At 30.7% G+C, this 16,122-nt stretch overlaps 1 protein-coding gene across 2 annotated transcripts; it reads left to right on the top strand.

Moving 5' to 3' along the window:
- Window positions 1-3,896: 3,896 nt before the first annotated feature.
- LOC111621090 (GLIPR1-like protein 1) lies at window positions 3,897-15,379 on the top strand. 2 transcript variants are annotated; one of them, XM_023363151.1, is made up of 6 exons: window positions 3,897-4,274; window positions 12,823-13,038; window positions 13,120-13,214; window positions 14,816-14,913; window positions 14,997-15,044; window positions 15,109-15,379. In XM_023363151.1, exons 1-6 carry the CDS (start codon window positions 4,008-4,010, stop codon window positions 15,183-15,185), a joined length of 801 nt encoding a protein of 266 aa, XP_023218919.1. In that variant the 5' UTR covers window positions 3,897-4,007; the 3' UTR covers window positions 15,186-15,379. The 2 variants fall into 2 exon arrangements, with proteins under 2 accessions (XP_023218919.1, XP_023218920.1); XM_023363152.1 differs by having other exon boundaries at window positions 14,833-14,918; window positions 15,109-15,377.
- Window positions 15,380-16,122: the final 743 nt, after the last annotated feature.

Raw genomic sequence — 16,122 nt, 5'->3', positions numbered from 1 at the left:
GTATTCGGTATTCGGCCGAATAGTGATTAAATATTCGGTATTCGGCCGAATAGCGAAAAATAGGCCGAATAGGCCGAATACCGAATAGTAACCGAATATTCGTTACATCACTAATTTAAATCAATTTTATTTTTTAAAAAGTTTATAAATAATTATAATTAAAATCGATATACTTTTATTGGAATTATATTAATAAATAAACGCTCTAATTTTTTAATTTATCATAGTAGATTTACTGATTTGCCTTTAATTTTATAAAGGAAGAAAGAACTCGATACATCAACTCTAAAATTTCCTTCATTACAAATATCAATGTAAAGACATTTAAGATTTATATTATCAATTAATTTACTATAGAATTTTATTAAAAAAAAAAATACTTACAACCAAAAGTCCACCCCCGAAATTGCCTTAAATCTGCTAAGAATCTCATACCAGTTTTCATACAGGAGGAAGACACATTTATTTTTTCAGATATCTCCAACATGTAATGGAGACTGAATTGAGAGATATATTTTGCTAAATTTTCGAAACTATTTTCTATTTTATCTATTACCCGGATAATTTGATCAGTTTTTGAAATTTCAGTTCGATTCTCAGAAAATATATCTTCAGTTACACAATTTCTTACGAGTGCCATTAAAATTGAAAAGTAGAAAAATGGGATTAATTTTAGAAACATGTTTCCGGAGCAAAATTTCCTTTGCATTGATCGAAAATGAAAGACTGGAATGAGATAAATCATGCAAAAAGTTCTTATAAAACGATCGTTTTATTTGTGGTTTGTGGCATTGCTCAACAAGTGAGTAACTGCAACCGGATGAAAGGTAATTCCACGTTCTGATCCCTCGTCACTTACAAACATAATTATAATTATAAATACTATATTCTGATTTTTTTTAATGTAAAATTTCGATTTTTATCTTAGAATTCAAACTAAATTATGCTGGCTTTTATAAGATTTAAATCTTTCTGAAAACCCGTCGTAAAAAGAGCCGTTCTAATTCCATAAGAGCAATGTCTCAAGTTGAAATAACGTTCTTATAATTAATAGTTTTTAACCGTAAACTAAACCTACAGCATATTATATGCGGCATTCCATACGATAAAAATAGAAATTTTATAACAGTTATAAAAAATGGGTTGATAAATCGAAAGTTGTATGGAGGGGTCTTCTACAATCCAGATGAAATATATTTTAAAAGTTGTGCTCACATATTCGAACTGTCCTTCATACTATCTCGTTTAATTTATTTAAAAGAAATTAAATGAAAATGAGATCAATTGAATCATTAACAATTGAGTCATTAACAGAGTTCTGTGATGACTCAACCGTTACAATCTTGCTATAAATGATAACAATCTTGGCCGAGACGGTTAAAAAGTCAGCGTACTGTTCTAGAATCAAATTCAGACCATATTTTCAAGGTAGTATGTCTCCGATACTTGGGGCACTCCTCACCTTTATTGTAGGGCCGGTCGAACATATGTATGAAAAATAATGCCCACTTAGTGACTAAAAAATGCAAGTATATATCTATACTTGAACTATAACAATGGTTTTAGTGTTGGATGTAGAAGAGAGTGTCTCTCAAACCCTCCTCGATGATTCATTCCTGTATTTAATAAAATTAATTATGTATTTTATAATTTATTATTAATAAATACATTTTAAATCTTAAGTTATAACGTAGTTTATATATATTATGTCACCCTTTGAATGAGAAATGTATGAATGAAGTTGACCTTGATGACATTATCCATACTACGTGAAGTAATTAATTGTGACACAATACTTTTGACATGTTTTATAATTAAATGTTGAACTGCTAATTTTATAAAATTATTTTAAAATATATTTTATTATTTAAACACTATTTTACGTATATTTGTAGAAGCGATTCAATATGCATTGACTATTATTAAGGACCATTGATCGAACTATACCTTAAGTAAAATCGAACTTTTAGAATTTTAATTCAAAATATGAAGAAAAACTATCGGGATATAATTTTAATATTATATTTAATTTAAAAAACACTTTATACAGATTAATATAGGTTCAATATATAATCTTATTGTAAAAACTTGTTAACATTTATAAAGATTAATTACTTTTCTGATTGAAAGTAATGATACTGAACACATTTATCGATAAGAATATAATTTTAAAAAAAGGAAATCGTGACAGGAAAACATATAATATAATGACATCAATTTACAGATAACATCCTAACAAATAAATGTCCTTGTCTTTTACTTGATCTTTCCGTGTAAACCTGTCTTACGTAAGCATTAAACAATGTTAACATCTAAAATATAAATTATACATGCATTTTTTACTTTCCCGGCTATGTTATGTATAACAGGGGGCATGAGGCGATCGATCAGAAAATGACCCCCAAGCTTTTTACGTTTTTAAACTTTGAAACGTCGTGAAATGCAAAAAATATCTAGGAATTTTTTGTATGTATGGATGTTAGTGTGTGGAGAGCACGATTTTGTTCACCGTCTTTGAATCTTAATAACTCCCGTACTTTTTGTCAAAAATTTCTGAAATTATGCGTGGTGGTTTGTTTATTATGGTGATTTATTCTATTAAATTTTAGTAGCTGAAGGTCGACGGGGTGGAGAGATAAAGTGAAGTCGTGCGTCATATCTCGAGTGTGGTCGAGCTTAATGAAGATTTTACTCGTTATTAGCATTTATAATTTGTTATAAAACCCATCTTTAGCATCAAAATTAAGCTTTTTGCTATTTTATAATAAATAATATATATACTACATATAAAAATTTTCATAAGTAATCATGACTTTTGTGCTTTTTTTCTAACCTATTGGTATATTATTGTGACATCGCCACAATGCGGAGCTGCAATTTATAATCAGCTTTTAACTTAAAAAGTTATATGACTTCCGGTTTAGACCGGAAGTTGATATATAGTTAATCGGGGACTCCTACTTCTATGATTAGTCTCCACTTTCATCTAACACCGATCTATAAATTCCCACTGTTGTCTGTCTGTCTATCATTCCTTAATTCCGAGAATGCAGTTATGTGGATGAAAGTTGAAACCAGATGTGGAAACCGAAGAGGCGGAAAGCCCCGATTAACTATATAGAATCTTCTGCACAAACCGAAAGTCACATTATTTCAATTCAAAACCTCATCCCTGAAAGGAATAAGTTAGATAACCAGCATGACTCTGTAGTTGAAAGAAAATTATAATGTACAGGGGCAATACGCTACTAGTTTAAGGTGGAGAGCATATATTTTAAATGAAATAAATTAAAAATATGATTAAAAATTGCAGCTCGGCATTATGATGAGGACAAATAAATAATTGCTTGTTATTACTTTATAATATACTGTGAATAAGAAAATTTTTCTGTGTGGGCATTTTTTTACCACAATTATTATTATTATTACTTTTTCATAAAGCAACGCGACACGTGGGCGATTTGATAAGGTGGAAAATGGCTCCTATTTACGTGTTACAAGTTACATGAAGAAAACCCGGAAAACTCCATGTCTGCAAGGTGCGAAACCACGAACACCAACGTTCAGTGGTTTTATCTATTTTCTATTCGTTGTGTCTATTCTGTAAAACATATTCTAGGCATTTGATAAAAATACGTATCAACTTATAACATTTATTTTAAAAAATTCCCCCCAAAAATATACTTCACTATGATGATAAAAAATATATTAAGATATAATTACTATATTACATATTTACATCAATATGAATTTTTTCAGTATGTTCATAAATTATTAATAATGTGTAAAATGTGACCTACACATTTAAAATGTAATATAAATATAAAGCGAAACTACATCTAATACACATCGAACTTTAAAATATTTTCAAATTTTCAAATTTCCGAATTGTTCGATACATTTTAAACCGAAAAGTAACATCTACTGTATTTCGATTTTTCTTTTTTTTATTGTAAGATTATTAATCACTTAAAAAACTTGTTGCTAGAAGTTTCACTTATTTATTAATGGGAAAAACAAAAAGGATCTCTTGTTGTTGGAATTTAATCTTTATATTCGTGGCCAAAATATTCTGCATTGTTTGGAGTGATGACAATTTAATTGAAAATTTAAAATATAATAATATACAGAAAACAATGTATAGAGACATATCAAAAAGGCAAGATAAGATAGAATATAGTGGATTTACTAAACAACAAGAAAATGAAATCTTGCAGTTGCATAATGAATACAGAAGTAAGACCATTCCTCCCGCAGCTGATATGTATGAACTGGTAAGTTAATTCTTTTTACCTCTACGTCTTTACTGTTTTACATATCTGTGTATATTGAATTCCTGCATCAAATAATATCACGTGCACAATAATACATCTTATAGAACAGAATTAAACTGTTCTGTAAGTTATACTAGAGTACAAAGCATAAATCGTTAGTACAGAAACACAAAGCTTCGTAAATTTTACGTTTATTTTATTAATTTTTTTTATGTTAGAATAATGGCTGACAGTAATATAAAGAATATATGATAACGAATACTAGTTTTGATACAATTTCAGACACTGAAATATTATTATTAAACTTATTTGCACATGTAATTAACACATTGATTTGCACGATATTCTTTTCTGTGTATGTGGTTGCATTGTATTGTCTGCAATATATATTGAAGACAATACAGTGTTGTGCATAAATTGCACACAATATGTTAATTAGGTATAACTGACGTTATAAGATTATATTTTATAGTATGAGATGTAACTGTGTATAAATTATTAAAAACATTATGAAGCAAATGCAGGATAGAGAACAATTAGAATGCTTAAGCAGGTTCATTAATTAATTTGAACACAATGTGAGTAGGTGTCTACGTTGTGTTAACTCCGTCGTTCTCACTTATATCGTCGACCCTGCGTGTAAGGTAGGAGTAAAACTCCTATACTTAAGTTCAACTGCAAATCTCAAGTTAGGACGTGAATAACATCTATCCTATATTTAAGTTCANAGACAGCATACAAAAATACAATAAACAAAAATTAAAATATTGTATAAGAAAAATCTACACTATTTTCTTTTGTATAAGCCGTGATGGCGTACACGGAATTTCTAGAATGAAAATATTAATAATACTTTACATTACAGTTGCATGGAGCCCATGAGAATTTGGATTAGGGGCCCCATGTACTGTACAGTCTTGACATCATGCATTTTTCTTTGGAAAAATTTTTTGGAGAAATATTTTCTCATAAAAGATTGGCTCGGGATCCACTGTTGGTGAAGCCCCAAGCAATTGTACTTTTTGCCCATAAGATGATGATGCACCACTGATAGTGAGCGGTAAACAAATCATAAGACGTATTGAACAACGGTCACTCTTCAGTAGACTGTTTTGAACAGTTCTCGTGCAGCAGTGGCACCCGGTGTCACTGCTGGCCGAATTTCCTCGGTGGCAGCTTGCGTATGTCTCAAACTTTTCTCCCTCCAATATCCAGGAAGCCCGGTTTCTGGTAGAAGTATCTTCTACACCATTGCTGACAACGGTTGAACACGGTGGGGACGTCTCTACCCATTCCTTCCACGCTCTCACGAAATAAAAATCTATCCTCACGTGGCCTCGTTCAAACTGGATTAATATGCACTTCGTTGTTGCTTTTGAGGCATTCTGTACAGTGTACTTAAAGTAACTACAGCATTTCACAGTGAAATTAACGATTATAAACACGTTCACACTCATCTGTTGAAAACTTCTAATTTGAACTTGCTGCGGCATTCTATACGCATCCTGCTACTTGTACCCTTGAAATCGGTATCAATGTAATAAATCATAGATAAATATTCTTTTTTAATTTTCGTTTAACTCCTTCTTGCTGTAGGGATTTCCATTGTGTATGATTCACAGGTCTGATTCAATTATGAGTCATTTATAAAATTAATAGTTTGCCCACAAAATATCATTATAAATCTCCAGATTTTTTAATTAAACCAATTAAGAATATGCGGGACTTTCCCTAATCTTGTAATTAATATTATATATCAATCACACCCTAATAATAACCACACAACCTTTTGGTAAATCCTTAAATTTNGTTAGGACGTGAATAACATCTATACTATATTTAAGTTCAACTGCAAATCTCAAGTTAGGACGTGAATAACATCTATACTATATTTAAGTTCAACTGCAAATCTCAAGTTAGGACGTGAATAACATCTATACTATATTTAAGTTCAACTGCAAATCTCAAGTTAGGACGTGAATAACATCTATACTATATTTAAGTTCAACTGCAAATCTCAAGTTAGGACGTGAATAACATCTATACTATATTTAAGTTCAACTGCAAATCTCAAGTTAGGACGTGAATAACATCTATACTATATTTAAGTTCAACTGCAAATCTCAAGTTAGGACGTGAATAACATCTATACTATATTTAAGTTCAACTGCAAATCTCAAGTTAGGACGTGAATAACATCTATACTATATTTAAGTTCAACTGCAAATCTCAAGTTAGGACGTGAATAACATCTATACTATATTTAAGTTCAACTGCAAATCTCAAGTTAGGACGTGAATAACATCTATACTATATTTAAGTTCAACTGCAAATCTCAAGTTAGGACGTGAATAACATCTATACTATATTTAAGTTCAACTGCAAATCTCAAGTTAGGACGTGAATAACATCTATACTATATTTAAGTTCAACTGCAAATCTCAAGTTAGGACGTGAATAACATCTATACTATATTTAAGTTCAACTGCAAATCTCAAGTTAGGACGTGAATAACATCTATACTATATTTAAGTTCAACTGCAAATCTCAAGTTAGGACGTGAATAACATCTATACTATATTTAAGTTCAACTGCAAATCTCAAGTTAGGACGTGAATAACATCTATACTATATTTAAGTTCAACTGCAAATCTCAAGTTAGGACGTGAATAACATCTATACTATATTTAAGTTCAACTGCAAATCTCAAGTTAGGACGTGAATAACATCTATACTATATTTAAGTTCAACTGCAAATCTCAAGTTAGGACGTGAATAACATCTATACTATATTTAAGTTCAACTGCAAATCTCAAGTTAGGACGTGAATAACATCTATACTATATTTAAGTTCAACTGCAAATCTCAAGTTAGGACGTGAATAACATCTATACTATATTTAAGTTCAACTGCAAATCTCAAGTTAGGACGTGAATAACATCTATACTATATTTAAGTTCAACTGCAAATCTCAAGTTAGGACGTGAATAACATCTATACTATATTTAAGTTCAACTGCAAATCTCAAGTTAGGACGTGAATAACATCTATACTATATTTAAGTTCAACTGCAAATCTCAAGTTAGGACGTGAATAACATCTATACTATATTTAAGTTCAACTGCAAATCTCAAGTTAGGACGTGAATAACATCTATACTATATTTAAGTTCAACTGCAAATCTCAAGTTAGGACGTGAATAACATCTATACTATATTTAAGTTCAACTGCAAATCTCAAGTTAGGACGTGAATAACATCTATACTATATTTAAGTTCAACTGCAAATCTCAAGTTAGGACGTGAATAACATCTATACTATATTTAAGTTCAACTGCAAATCTCAAGTTAGGACGTGAATAACATCTATACTATATTTAAGTTCAACTGCAAATCTCAAGTTAGGACGTGAATAACATCTATACTATATTTAAGTTCAACTGCAAATCTCAAGTTAGGACGTGAATAACATCTATACTATATTTAAGTTCAACTGCAAATCTCAAGTTAGGACGTGAATAACATCTATACTATATTTAAGTTCAACTGCAAATCTCAAGTTAGGACGTGAATAACATCTATACTATATTTAAGTTCAACTGCAAATCTCAAGTTAGGACGTGAATAACATCTATACTATATTTAAGTTCAACTGCAAATCTCAAGTTAGGACGTGAATAACATCTATACTATATTTAAGTTCAACTGCAAATCTCAAGTTAGGACGTGAATAACATCTATACTATATTTAAGTTCAACTGCAAATCTCAAGTTAGGACGTGAATAACATCTATACTATATTTAAGTTCAACTGCAAATCTCAAGTTAGGACGTGAATAACATCTATACTATATTTAAGTTCAACTGCAAATCTCAAGTTAGGACGTGAATAACATCTATACTATATTTAAGTTCAACTGCAAATCTCAAGTTAGGACGTGAATAACATCTATACTATATTTAAGTTCAACTGCAAATCTCAAGTTAGGACGTGAATAACATCTATACTATATTTAAGTTCAACTGCAAATCTCAAGTTAGGACGTGAATAACATCTATACTATATTTAAGTTCAACTGCAAATCTCAAGTTAGGACGTGAATAACATCTATACTATATTTAAGTTCAACTGCAAATCTCAAGTTAGGACGTGAATAACATCTATACTATATTTAAGTTCAACTGCAAATCTCAAGTTAGGACGTGAATAACATCTATACTATATTTAAGTTCAACTGCAAATCTCAAGTTAGGACGTGAATAACATCTATACTATATTTAAGTTCAACTGCAAATCTCAAGTTAGGACGTGAATAACATCTATACTATATTTAAGTTCAACTGCAAATCTCAAGTTAGGACGTGAATAACATCTATACTATATTTAAGTTCAACTGCAAATCTCAAGTTAGGACGTGAATAACATCTATACTATATTTAAGTTCAACTGCAAATCTCAAGTTAGGACGTGAATAACATCTATACTATATTTAAGTTCAACTGCAAATCTCAAGTTAGGACGTGAATAACATCTATACTATATTTAAGTTCAACTGCAAATCTCAAGTTAGGACGTGAATAACATCTATACTATATTTAAGTTCAACTGCAAATCTCAAGTTAGGACGTGAATAACATCTATACTATATTTAAGTTCAACTGCAAATCTCAAGTTAGGACGTGAATAACATCTATACTATATTTAAGTTCAACTGCAAATCTCAAGTTAGGACGTGAATAACATCTATACTATATTTAAGTTCAACTGCAAATCTCAAGTTAGGACGTGAATAACATCTATACTATATTTAAGTTCAACTGCAAATCTCAAGTTAGGACGTGAATAACATCTATACTATATTTAAGTTCAACTGCAAATCTCAAGTTAGGACGTGAATAACATCTATACTATATTTAAGTTCAACTGCAAATCTCAAGTTAGGACGTGAATAACATCTATACTATATTTAAGTTCAACTGCAAATCTCAAGTTAGGACGTGAATAACATCTATACTATATTTAAGTTCAACTGCAAATCTCAAGTTAGGACGTGAATAACATCTATACTATATTTAAGTTCAACTGCAAATCTCAAGTTAGGACGTGAATAACATCTATACTATATTTAAGTTCAACTGCAAATCTCAAGTTAGGACGTGAATAACATCTATACTATATTTAAGTTCAACTGCAAATCTCAAGTTAGGACGTGAATAACATCTATACTATATTTAAGTTCAACTGCAAATCTCAAGTTAGGACGTGAATAACATCTATACTATATTTAAGTTCAACTGCAAATCTCAAGTTAGGACGTGAATAACATCTATACTATATTTAAGTTCAACTGCAAATCTCAAGTTAGGACGTGAATAACATCTATACTATATTTAAGTTCAACTGCAAATCTCAAGTTAGGACGTGAATAACATCTATACTATATTTAAGTTCAACTGCAAATCTCAAGTTAGGACGTGAATAACATCTATACTATATTTAAGTTCAACTGCAAATCTCAAGTTAGGACGTGAATAACATCTATACTATATTTAAGTTCAACTGCAAATCTCAAGTTAGGACGTGAATAACATCTATACTATATTTAAGTTCAACTGCAAATCTCAAGTTAGGACGTGAATAACATCTATACTATATTTAAGTTCAACTGCAAATCTCAAGTTAGGACGTGAATAACATCTATACTATATTTAAGTTCAACTGCAAATCTCAAGTTAGGACGTGAATAACATCTATACTATATTTAAGTTCAACTGCAAATCTCAAGTTAGGACGTGAATAACATCTATACTATATTTAAGTTCAACTGCAAATCTCAAGTTAGGACGTGAATAACATCTATACTATATTTAAGTTCAACTGCAAATCTCAAGTTAGGACGTGAATAACATCTATACTATATTTAAGTTCAACTGCAAATCTCAAGTTAGGACGTGAATAACATCTATACTATATTTAAGTTCAACTGCAAATCTCAAGTTAGGACGTGAATAACATCTATACTATATTTAAGTTCAACTGCAAATCTCAAGTTAGGACGTGAATAACATCTATACTATATTTAAGTTCAACTGCAAATCTCAAGTTAGGACGTGAATAACATCTATACTATATTTAAGTTCAACTGCAAATCTCAAGTTAGGACGTGAATAACATCTATACTATATTTAAGTTCAACTGCAAATCTCAAGTTAGGACGTGAATAACATCTATACTATATTTAAGTTCAACTGCAAATCTCAAGTTAGGACGTGAATAACATCTATACTATATTTAAGTTCAACTGCAAATCTCAAGTTAGGACGTGAATAACATCTATACTATATTTAAGTTCAACTGCAAATCTCAAGTTAGGACGTGAATAACATCTATACTATATTTAAGTTCAACTGCAAATCTCAAGTTAGGACGTGAATAACATCTATACTATATTTAAGTTCAACTGCAAATCTCAAGTTAGGACGTGAATAACATCTATACTATATTTAAGTTCAACTGCAAATCTCAAGTTAGGACGTGAATAACATCTATACTATATTTAAGTTCAACTGCAAATCTCAAGTTAGGACGTGAATAACATCTATACTATATTTAAGTTCAACTGCAAATCTCAAGTTAGGACGTGAATAACATCTATACTATATTTAAGTTCAACTGCAAATCTCAAGTTAGGACGTGAATAACATCTATACTATATTTAAGTTCAACTGCAAATCTCAAGTTAGGACGTGAATAACATCTATACTATATTTAAGTTCAACTGCAAATCTCAAGTTAGGACGTGAATAACATCTATACTATATTTAAGTTCAACTGCAAATCTCAAGTTAGGACGTGAATAACATCTATACTATATTTAAGTTCAACTGCAAATCTCAAGTTAGGACGTGAATAACATCTATACTATATTTAAGTTCAACTGCAAATCTCAAGTTAGGACGTGAATAACATCTATACTATATTTAAGTTCAACTGCAAATCTCAAGTTAGGACGTGAATAACATCTATACTATATTTAAGTTCAACTGCAAATCTCAAGTTAGGACGTGAATAACATCTATACTATATTTAAGTTCAACTGCAAATCTCAAGTTAGGACGTGAATAACATCTATACTATATTTAAGTTCAACTGCAAATCTCAAGTTAGGACGTGAATAACATCTATACTATATTTAAGTTCAACTGCAAATCTCAAGTTAGGACGTGAATAACATCTATACTATATTTAAGTTCAACTGCAAATCTCAAGTTAGGACGTGAATAACATCTATACTATATTTAAGTTCAACTGCAAATCTCAAGTTAGGACGTGAATAACATCTATACTATATTTAAGTTCAACTGCAAATCTCAAGTTAGGACGTGAATAACATCTATACTATATTTAAGTTCAACTGCAAATCTCAAGTTAGGACGTGAATAACATCTATACTATATTTAAGTTCAACTGCAAATCTCAAGTTAGGACGTGAATAACATCTATACTATATTTAAGTTCAACTGCAAATCTCAAGTTAGGACGTGAATAACATCTATACTATATTTAAGTTCAACTGCAAATCTCAAGTTAGGACGTGAATAACATCTATACTATATTTAAGTTCAACTGCAAATCTCAAGTTAGGACGTGAATAACATCTATACTATATTTAAGTTCAACTGCAAATCTCAAGTTAGGACGTGAATAACATCTATACTATATTTAAGTTCAACTGCAAATCTCAAGTTAGGACGTGAATAACATCTATACTATATTTAAGTTCAACTGCAAATCTCAAGTTAGGACGTGAATAACATCTATACTATATTTAAGTTCAACTGCAAATCTCAAGTTAGGACGTGAATAACATCTATACTATATTTAAGTTCAACTGCAAATCTCAAGTTAGGACGTGAATAACATCTATACTATATTTAAGTTCAACTGCAAATCTCAAGTTAGGACGTGAATAACATCTATACTATATTTAAGTTCAACTGCAAATCTCAAGTTAGGACGTGAATAACATCTATACTATATTTAAGTTCAACTGCAAATCTCAAGTTAGGACGTGAATAACATCTATACTATATTTAAGTTCAACTGCAAATCTCAAGTTAGGACGTGAATAACATCTATCCTATATTTAAGTTCAACTGCAAATCTCAAGTTAGGACGTGAATAACATCTATCCTAATTAGTATCAGGTTCCTGACTTATCGGACAGAGAGATTTTGCTGATCTTTCTTGTCTACCATAATTAAATCAAGCTGTGGTGACTAAATTTCTGGGAAATAATCACGAATTTCTAGTGTCAGAGCTAATGGTGTTACCATACGTCATATCATATTTCGACATATTTCCACACAAATTAAGTGATGCGACCGATTAACAGGGGAAACATCAGACCAAAGTTAAATTTCACTATAAAATTACGTTTGCTTACTTATAGAGTTCTGCATAAAGACGGTTTTTCTGCAATCTACATCATAAAATCGAACGTATAATAAATGTATTGTATTAAATGATTATAAAACAATTTTTGCAGAAATGGAGTGAAGAACTTGCCAAACTGGCTAAAGATTGGGCCGATAAATGTCTTTTAATGCAAGGTCCCAGAAAATGTCTACCAATGATAAGTCAGAATATATATAATGGCCTCGAAGGATATAAAGAAGCTTTAAGTGATTGGTATGATGAAGTAAGAGGATATAGTTATGAATATAATGTTTGTCGAAATATACCGTGTTTACACTATAAAACAGTAAGAAATAAACATCCTACATAAATATTCATTTTTATAAAGTTTAATTTAACATCAATGCATAAAATTATTTCTATACAGATGATATGGGCTACAATATTTGCCGTAGGATGTTCAACAGCTGATTGCATTGATTCTAAAAACAGCACGATGATTGTTTGTAATTACTATCCTAAGTAAGTCTGCTAATTTTATGTTAAAAAATCTTGAAATTACATAAAAATATTCATTTCTTATTATATTTTTCAATTATTTCATAATGAAATTTCATGTATGACTATGTATTGCGATTTCCTTTCCTTTAATATTAGTGTTATAACTATTAAATTAAATCTAGGTTTAAAATTTCTCAGTAATAGTTTATCGAGGGATATTAATAAACGTACCCATATTCAATGCTATCTATAGAAATATTTAGCAGTACAAATGCAACTAACTTTGTTCTATTGTAATTACAGTAGACTCCCTATAACACGGTAGATACGTTCCGTGTTTTATGAAAGTCATGTTGTACGAGTCCTTAAATACATGAGCCAATCACAGCCCGGCACGTATGCAGTTTACGGACTACGGATGTTTGAAAGGTTTTCCTCCATAAAATTAATCGATTCTAGATTAATTCGACTCAACATTTCCAAAATACGTATAATTTTTTGGGAATAATTCATATAAACTATGCTATAAACAAATAACTGTAGGATTACTTACCGAGTGTGCACCGTTCGAAGACGCCATTGCGTAAGTTTGTTTTCGTCGTGGAGCTGCGCATCGAACAGCGGGCGCGTGTTTCCTGATAAATTATCTTTCTGCGAAAAATTTGCTGAACTTTGGAGACATCATTAATATAAATATAATTTTTATGGCCGTTAAATAATAAATGGTTTTAGTAGGTCCGCTGCTCGTTTAAACTCAACGGTTTGTGCAATATCCGCTATTGGTCTAGATTCAATCCTGTCGCGACACGAGTCGGCGATGACGTTTTACCGTATCATACCAGTCTCTTTTAGTGTGTTTATACGAATACGATCGCAATTTTTTCGCCGTTATATACGAATCCGTATTTTATGAACCCGTTATATAGGGAGTCTACTGTAAATGATTATGAAACAAATGTTGCTGAAATGAAGTAAAAAACTTGCTAAATTGGCTAAAGATTGGGCCGAAAAATGTCTTTTACTGTGATATTTCTGGTACACAGGAGCCATCTCTATCAAAACAAATTAGTACTGTAACTCTCCACTGTGAAACTTTTGGCGTTGCAAGCAACAAAAGATAAATATTTGGCGATGGCATTAGGATCTTATACAAATAAAATGTTTATTGCTTGCAGTGCCAAAAGTGCCACAGTGGTTAGTTTTATTACTAATGTTTCTTATGTTGATGTCTTCCTCATGTTCTGAAATGTCACCATACCATATGTAATCGCATCTGGATAGCTAAATTTCTCTGTAAACAGAGTTTAATAGGGGTACTTAAAAATTCATAGAAAACTAACGAATTCGATTTTCAAAATTCTGAACCGTATATCAGTAGAATTAAATAAGATTCTAACGCAAGAAACTGTTTGCTCTAACTGCTTACGTTTTCCAGAATTTTTGGTAAAAGATTTCCAATAGAAAAAACATTACATTTTTATCTTTATCTGCTGGAGATCGCGTGCCGAAGAGGTTACAATCAGCCTTAAAAAATAATTCAAAGAAGTTAAAAAATTTGAATTCGTTTAAAAATTAAAGTTATAATTAAACAATTTAAGCAATAACGTTCTATTTTATGTCAGAGTTTTTACTTTGTTAGAGGAAATTGGAAAGGAAAGCCATACGAGGAAGGAAACAGATGCTCCAAATGTCTATCAGGTTGTTCTTCGTCAGGAGCATTGTGCGGTTTGTATATTTTATTTAAAGATATTTTATTAAAAACTTAACTGTAATTAAGGTGAATACTGTATTTTCATTTTCTAGACAGCATCAGTAGAATAATATCAAATGAAATATTTGATTCCTGTAGTAGTAAGTATCGAAAAACTCGCAGAAATTCTGTGCAATTATGTTAATTTTTTAAAATTAATTCCAGCTGGCTCCAGATATCTTAATGATATACTGACGACATCCATCATTACTACAGGATATATATTTGTGATATTAACGTAATAGCTGCATACTATACTGCTCTATATTAAAAGTTTAAATTTTCTTAATTGTTTGTATAAATTAATACAGACGGTTTAATTAAAGAATAGAAAACATAACCAAGAATTTTTCATTTCGTGGCATTATTAAAGGCACCCGAATATAATTGACAGGTTTAAATTAATTACTTTACAGTTGTTAACTTAAACTAGAAATGGCGATCTAACCATTCCTCTTGCCAAATCATGTAGTAATTACTTAGACTTAATAGTCAGATAAAAAATCTACTGTTCAGAAATTTTTAATTATTAAAATATTATATTAAAATCTAGTTTTTTATGGATTAAATGTATTAATTTTACATATGAAAATCTAGTCACTTTAGGCATTATGAATGGGAGCATACAGAAATTAATGTTTCAATTAATCAATATTGAAGGCCGGATAGCCGAGCAGTTAGGGTGGCAGCCTTCCGCTCTAAGGGATCCGAGATAGAATTCGGACGGGTCGACAAACACCAGGAAAATTTTCGGGGGTCGATCTGTCCAGATATGTCGAGTCCTGTCTCTCAGTACCCGGCACCCTATTGTGATCTAGCCGAACCAATAATGGGCTTGCTGTAAAAGGCTCTCTTAACTCCCACAGGGGAGAAGAAGTTAAGAAAAATCCATCAATATTGAATACTTGCTGTAACGACTACCTTTGGTCAGTTGTCGATTGACAACAAATTTTCCTTCAAGTCTTTTTAAATTTTTTATCAGTTATTGTTGTACTATTTACTTGTTAGTAGTAACGAGTCCAGGGACCTGGATTTATGTTTGAAATGCCTTATCGTATATCAAATTATTTTTTCTGTTTTGGCATGTCCGTGTTGAACAGGTTTTAGTGTTTTTTTTTTTGTTTTTATTTATGAACTGCTCCAGAAAAATGTCTCACAGTTACATTCATTTTTATAGTA

Source organism: Centruroides sculpturatus, unplaced genomic scaffold (genome assembly GCF_000671375.1).
Source record: "Centruroides sculpturatus isolate CEXI.00-Female unplaced genomic scaffold, Cexi_2.0 scaffold294, whole genome shotgun sequence".
Classification (NCBI taxonomy): Eukaryota; Metazoa; Arthropoda; class Arachnida; order Scorpiones; family Buthidae; genus Centruroides; species Centruroides sculpturatus.
Note: the sequence above shows the minus strand (reverse complement) of the source record. Positions and strands in the feature narration are given on the sequence as shown.

Excerpts from the sequence above, each read along its gene's own strand:
- LOC111621090 (XM_023363151.1), top strand. The coding sequence starts at position 4,008 with ATGGGAAAAACAAAAAGGATCTCTTGTTGTTGGAATTTAATCTTTATA. Across the intron at positions 13,039-13,119 it reads CGTGTTTACACTATAAAACA|ATGATATGGGCTACAATATT; the intron begins GTAAGAAATAAA and ends ATTTCTATACAG. Across the intron at positions 15,045-15,108 it reads AATATTTGATTCCTGTAGTA|CTGGCTCCAGATATCTTAAT; the intron begins GTAAGTATCGAA and ends AATTAATTCCAG.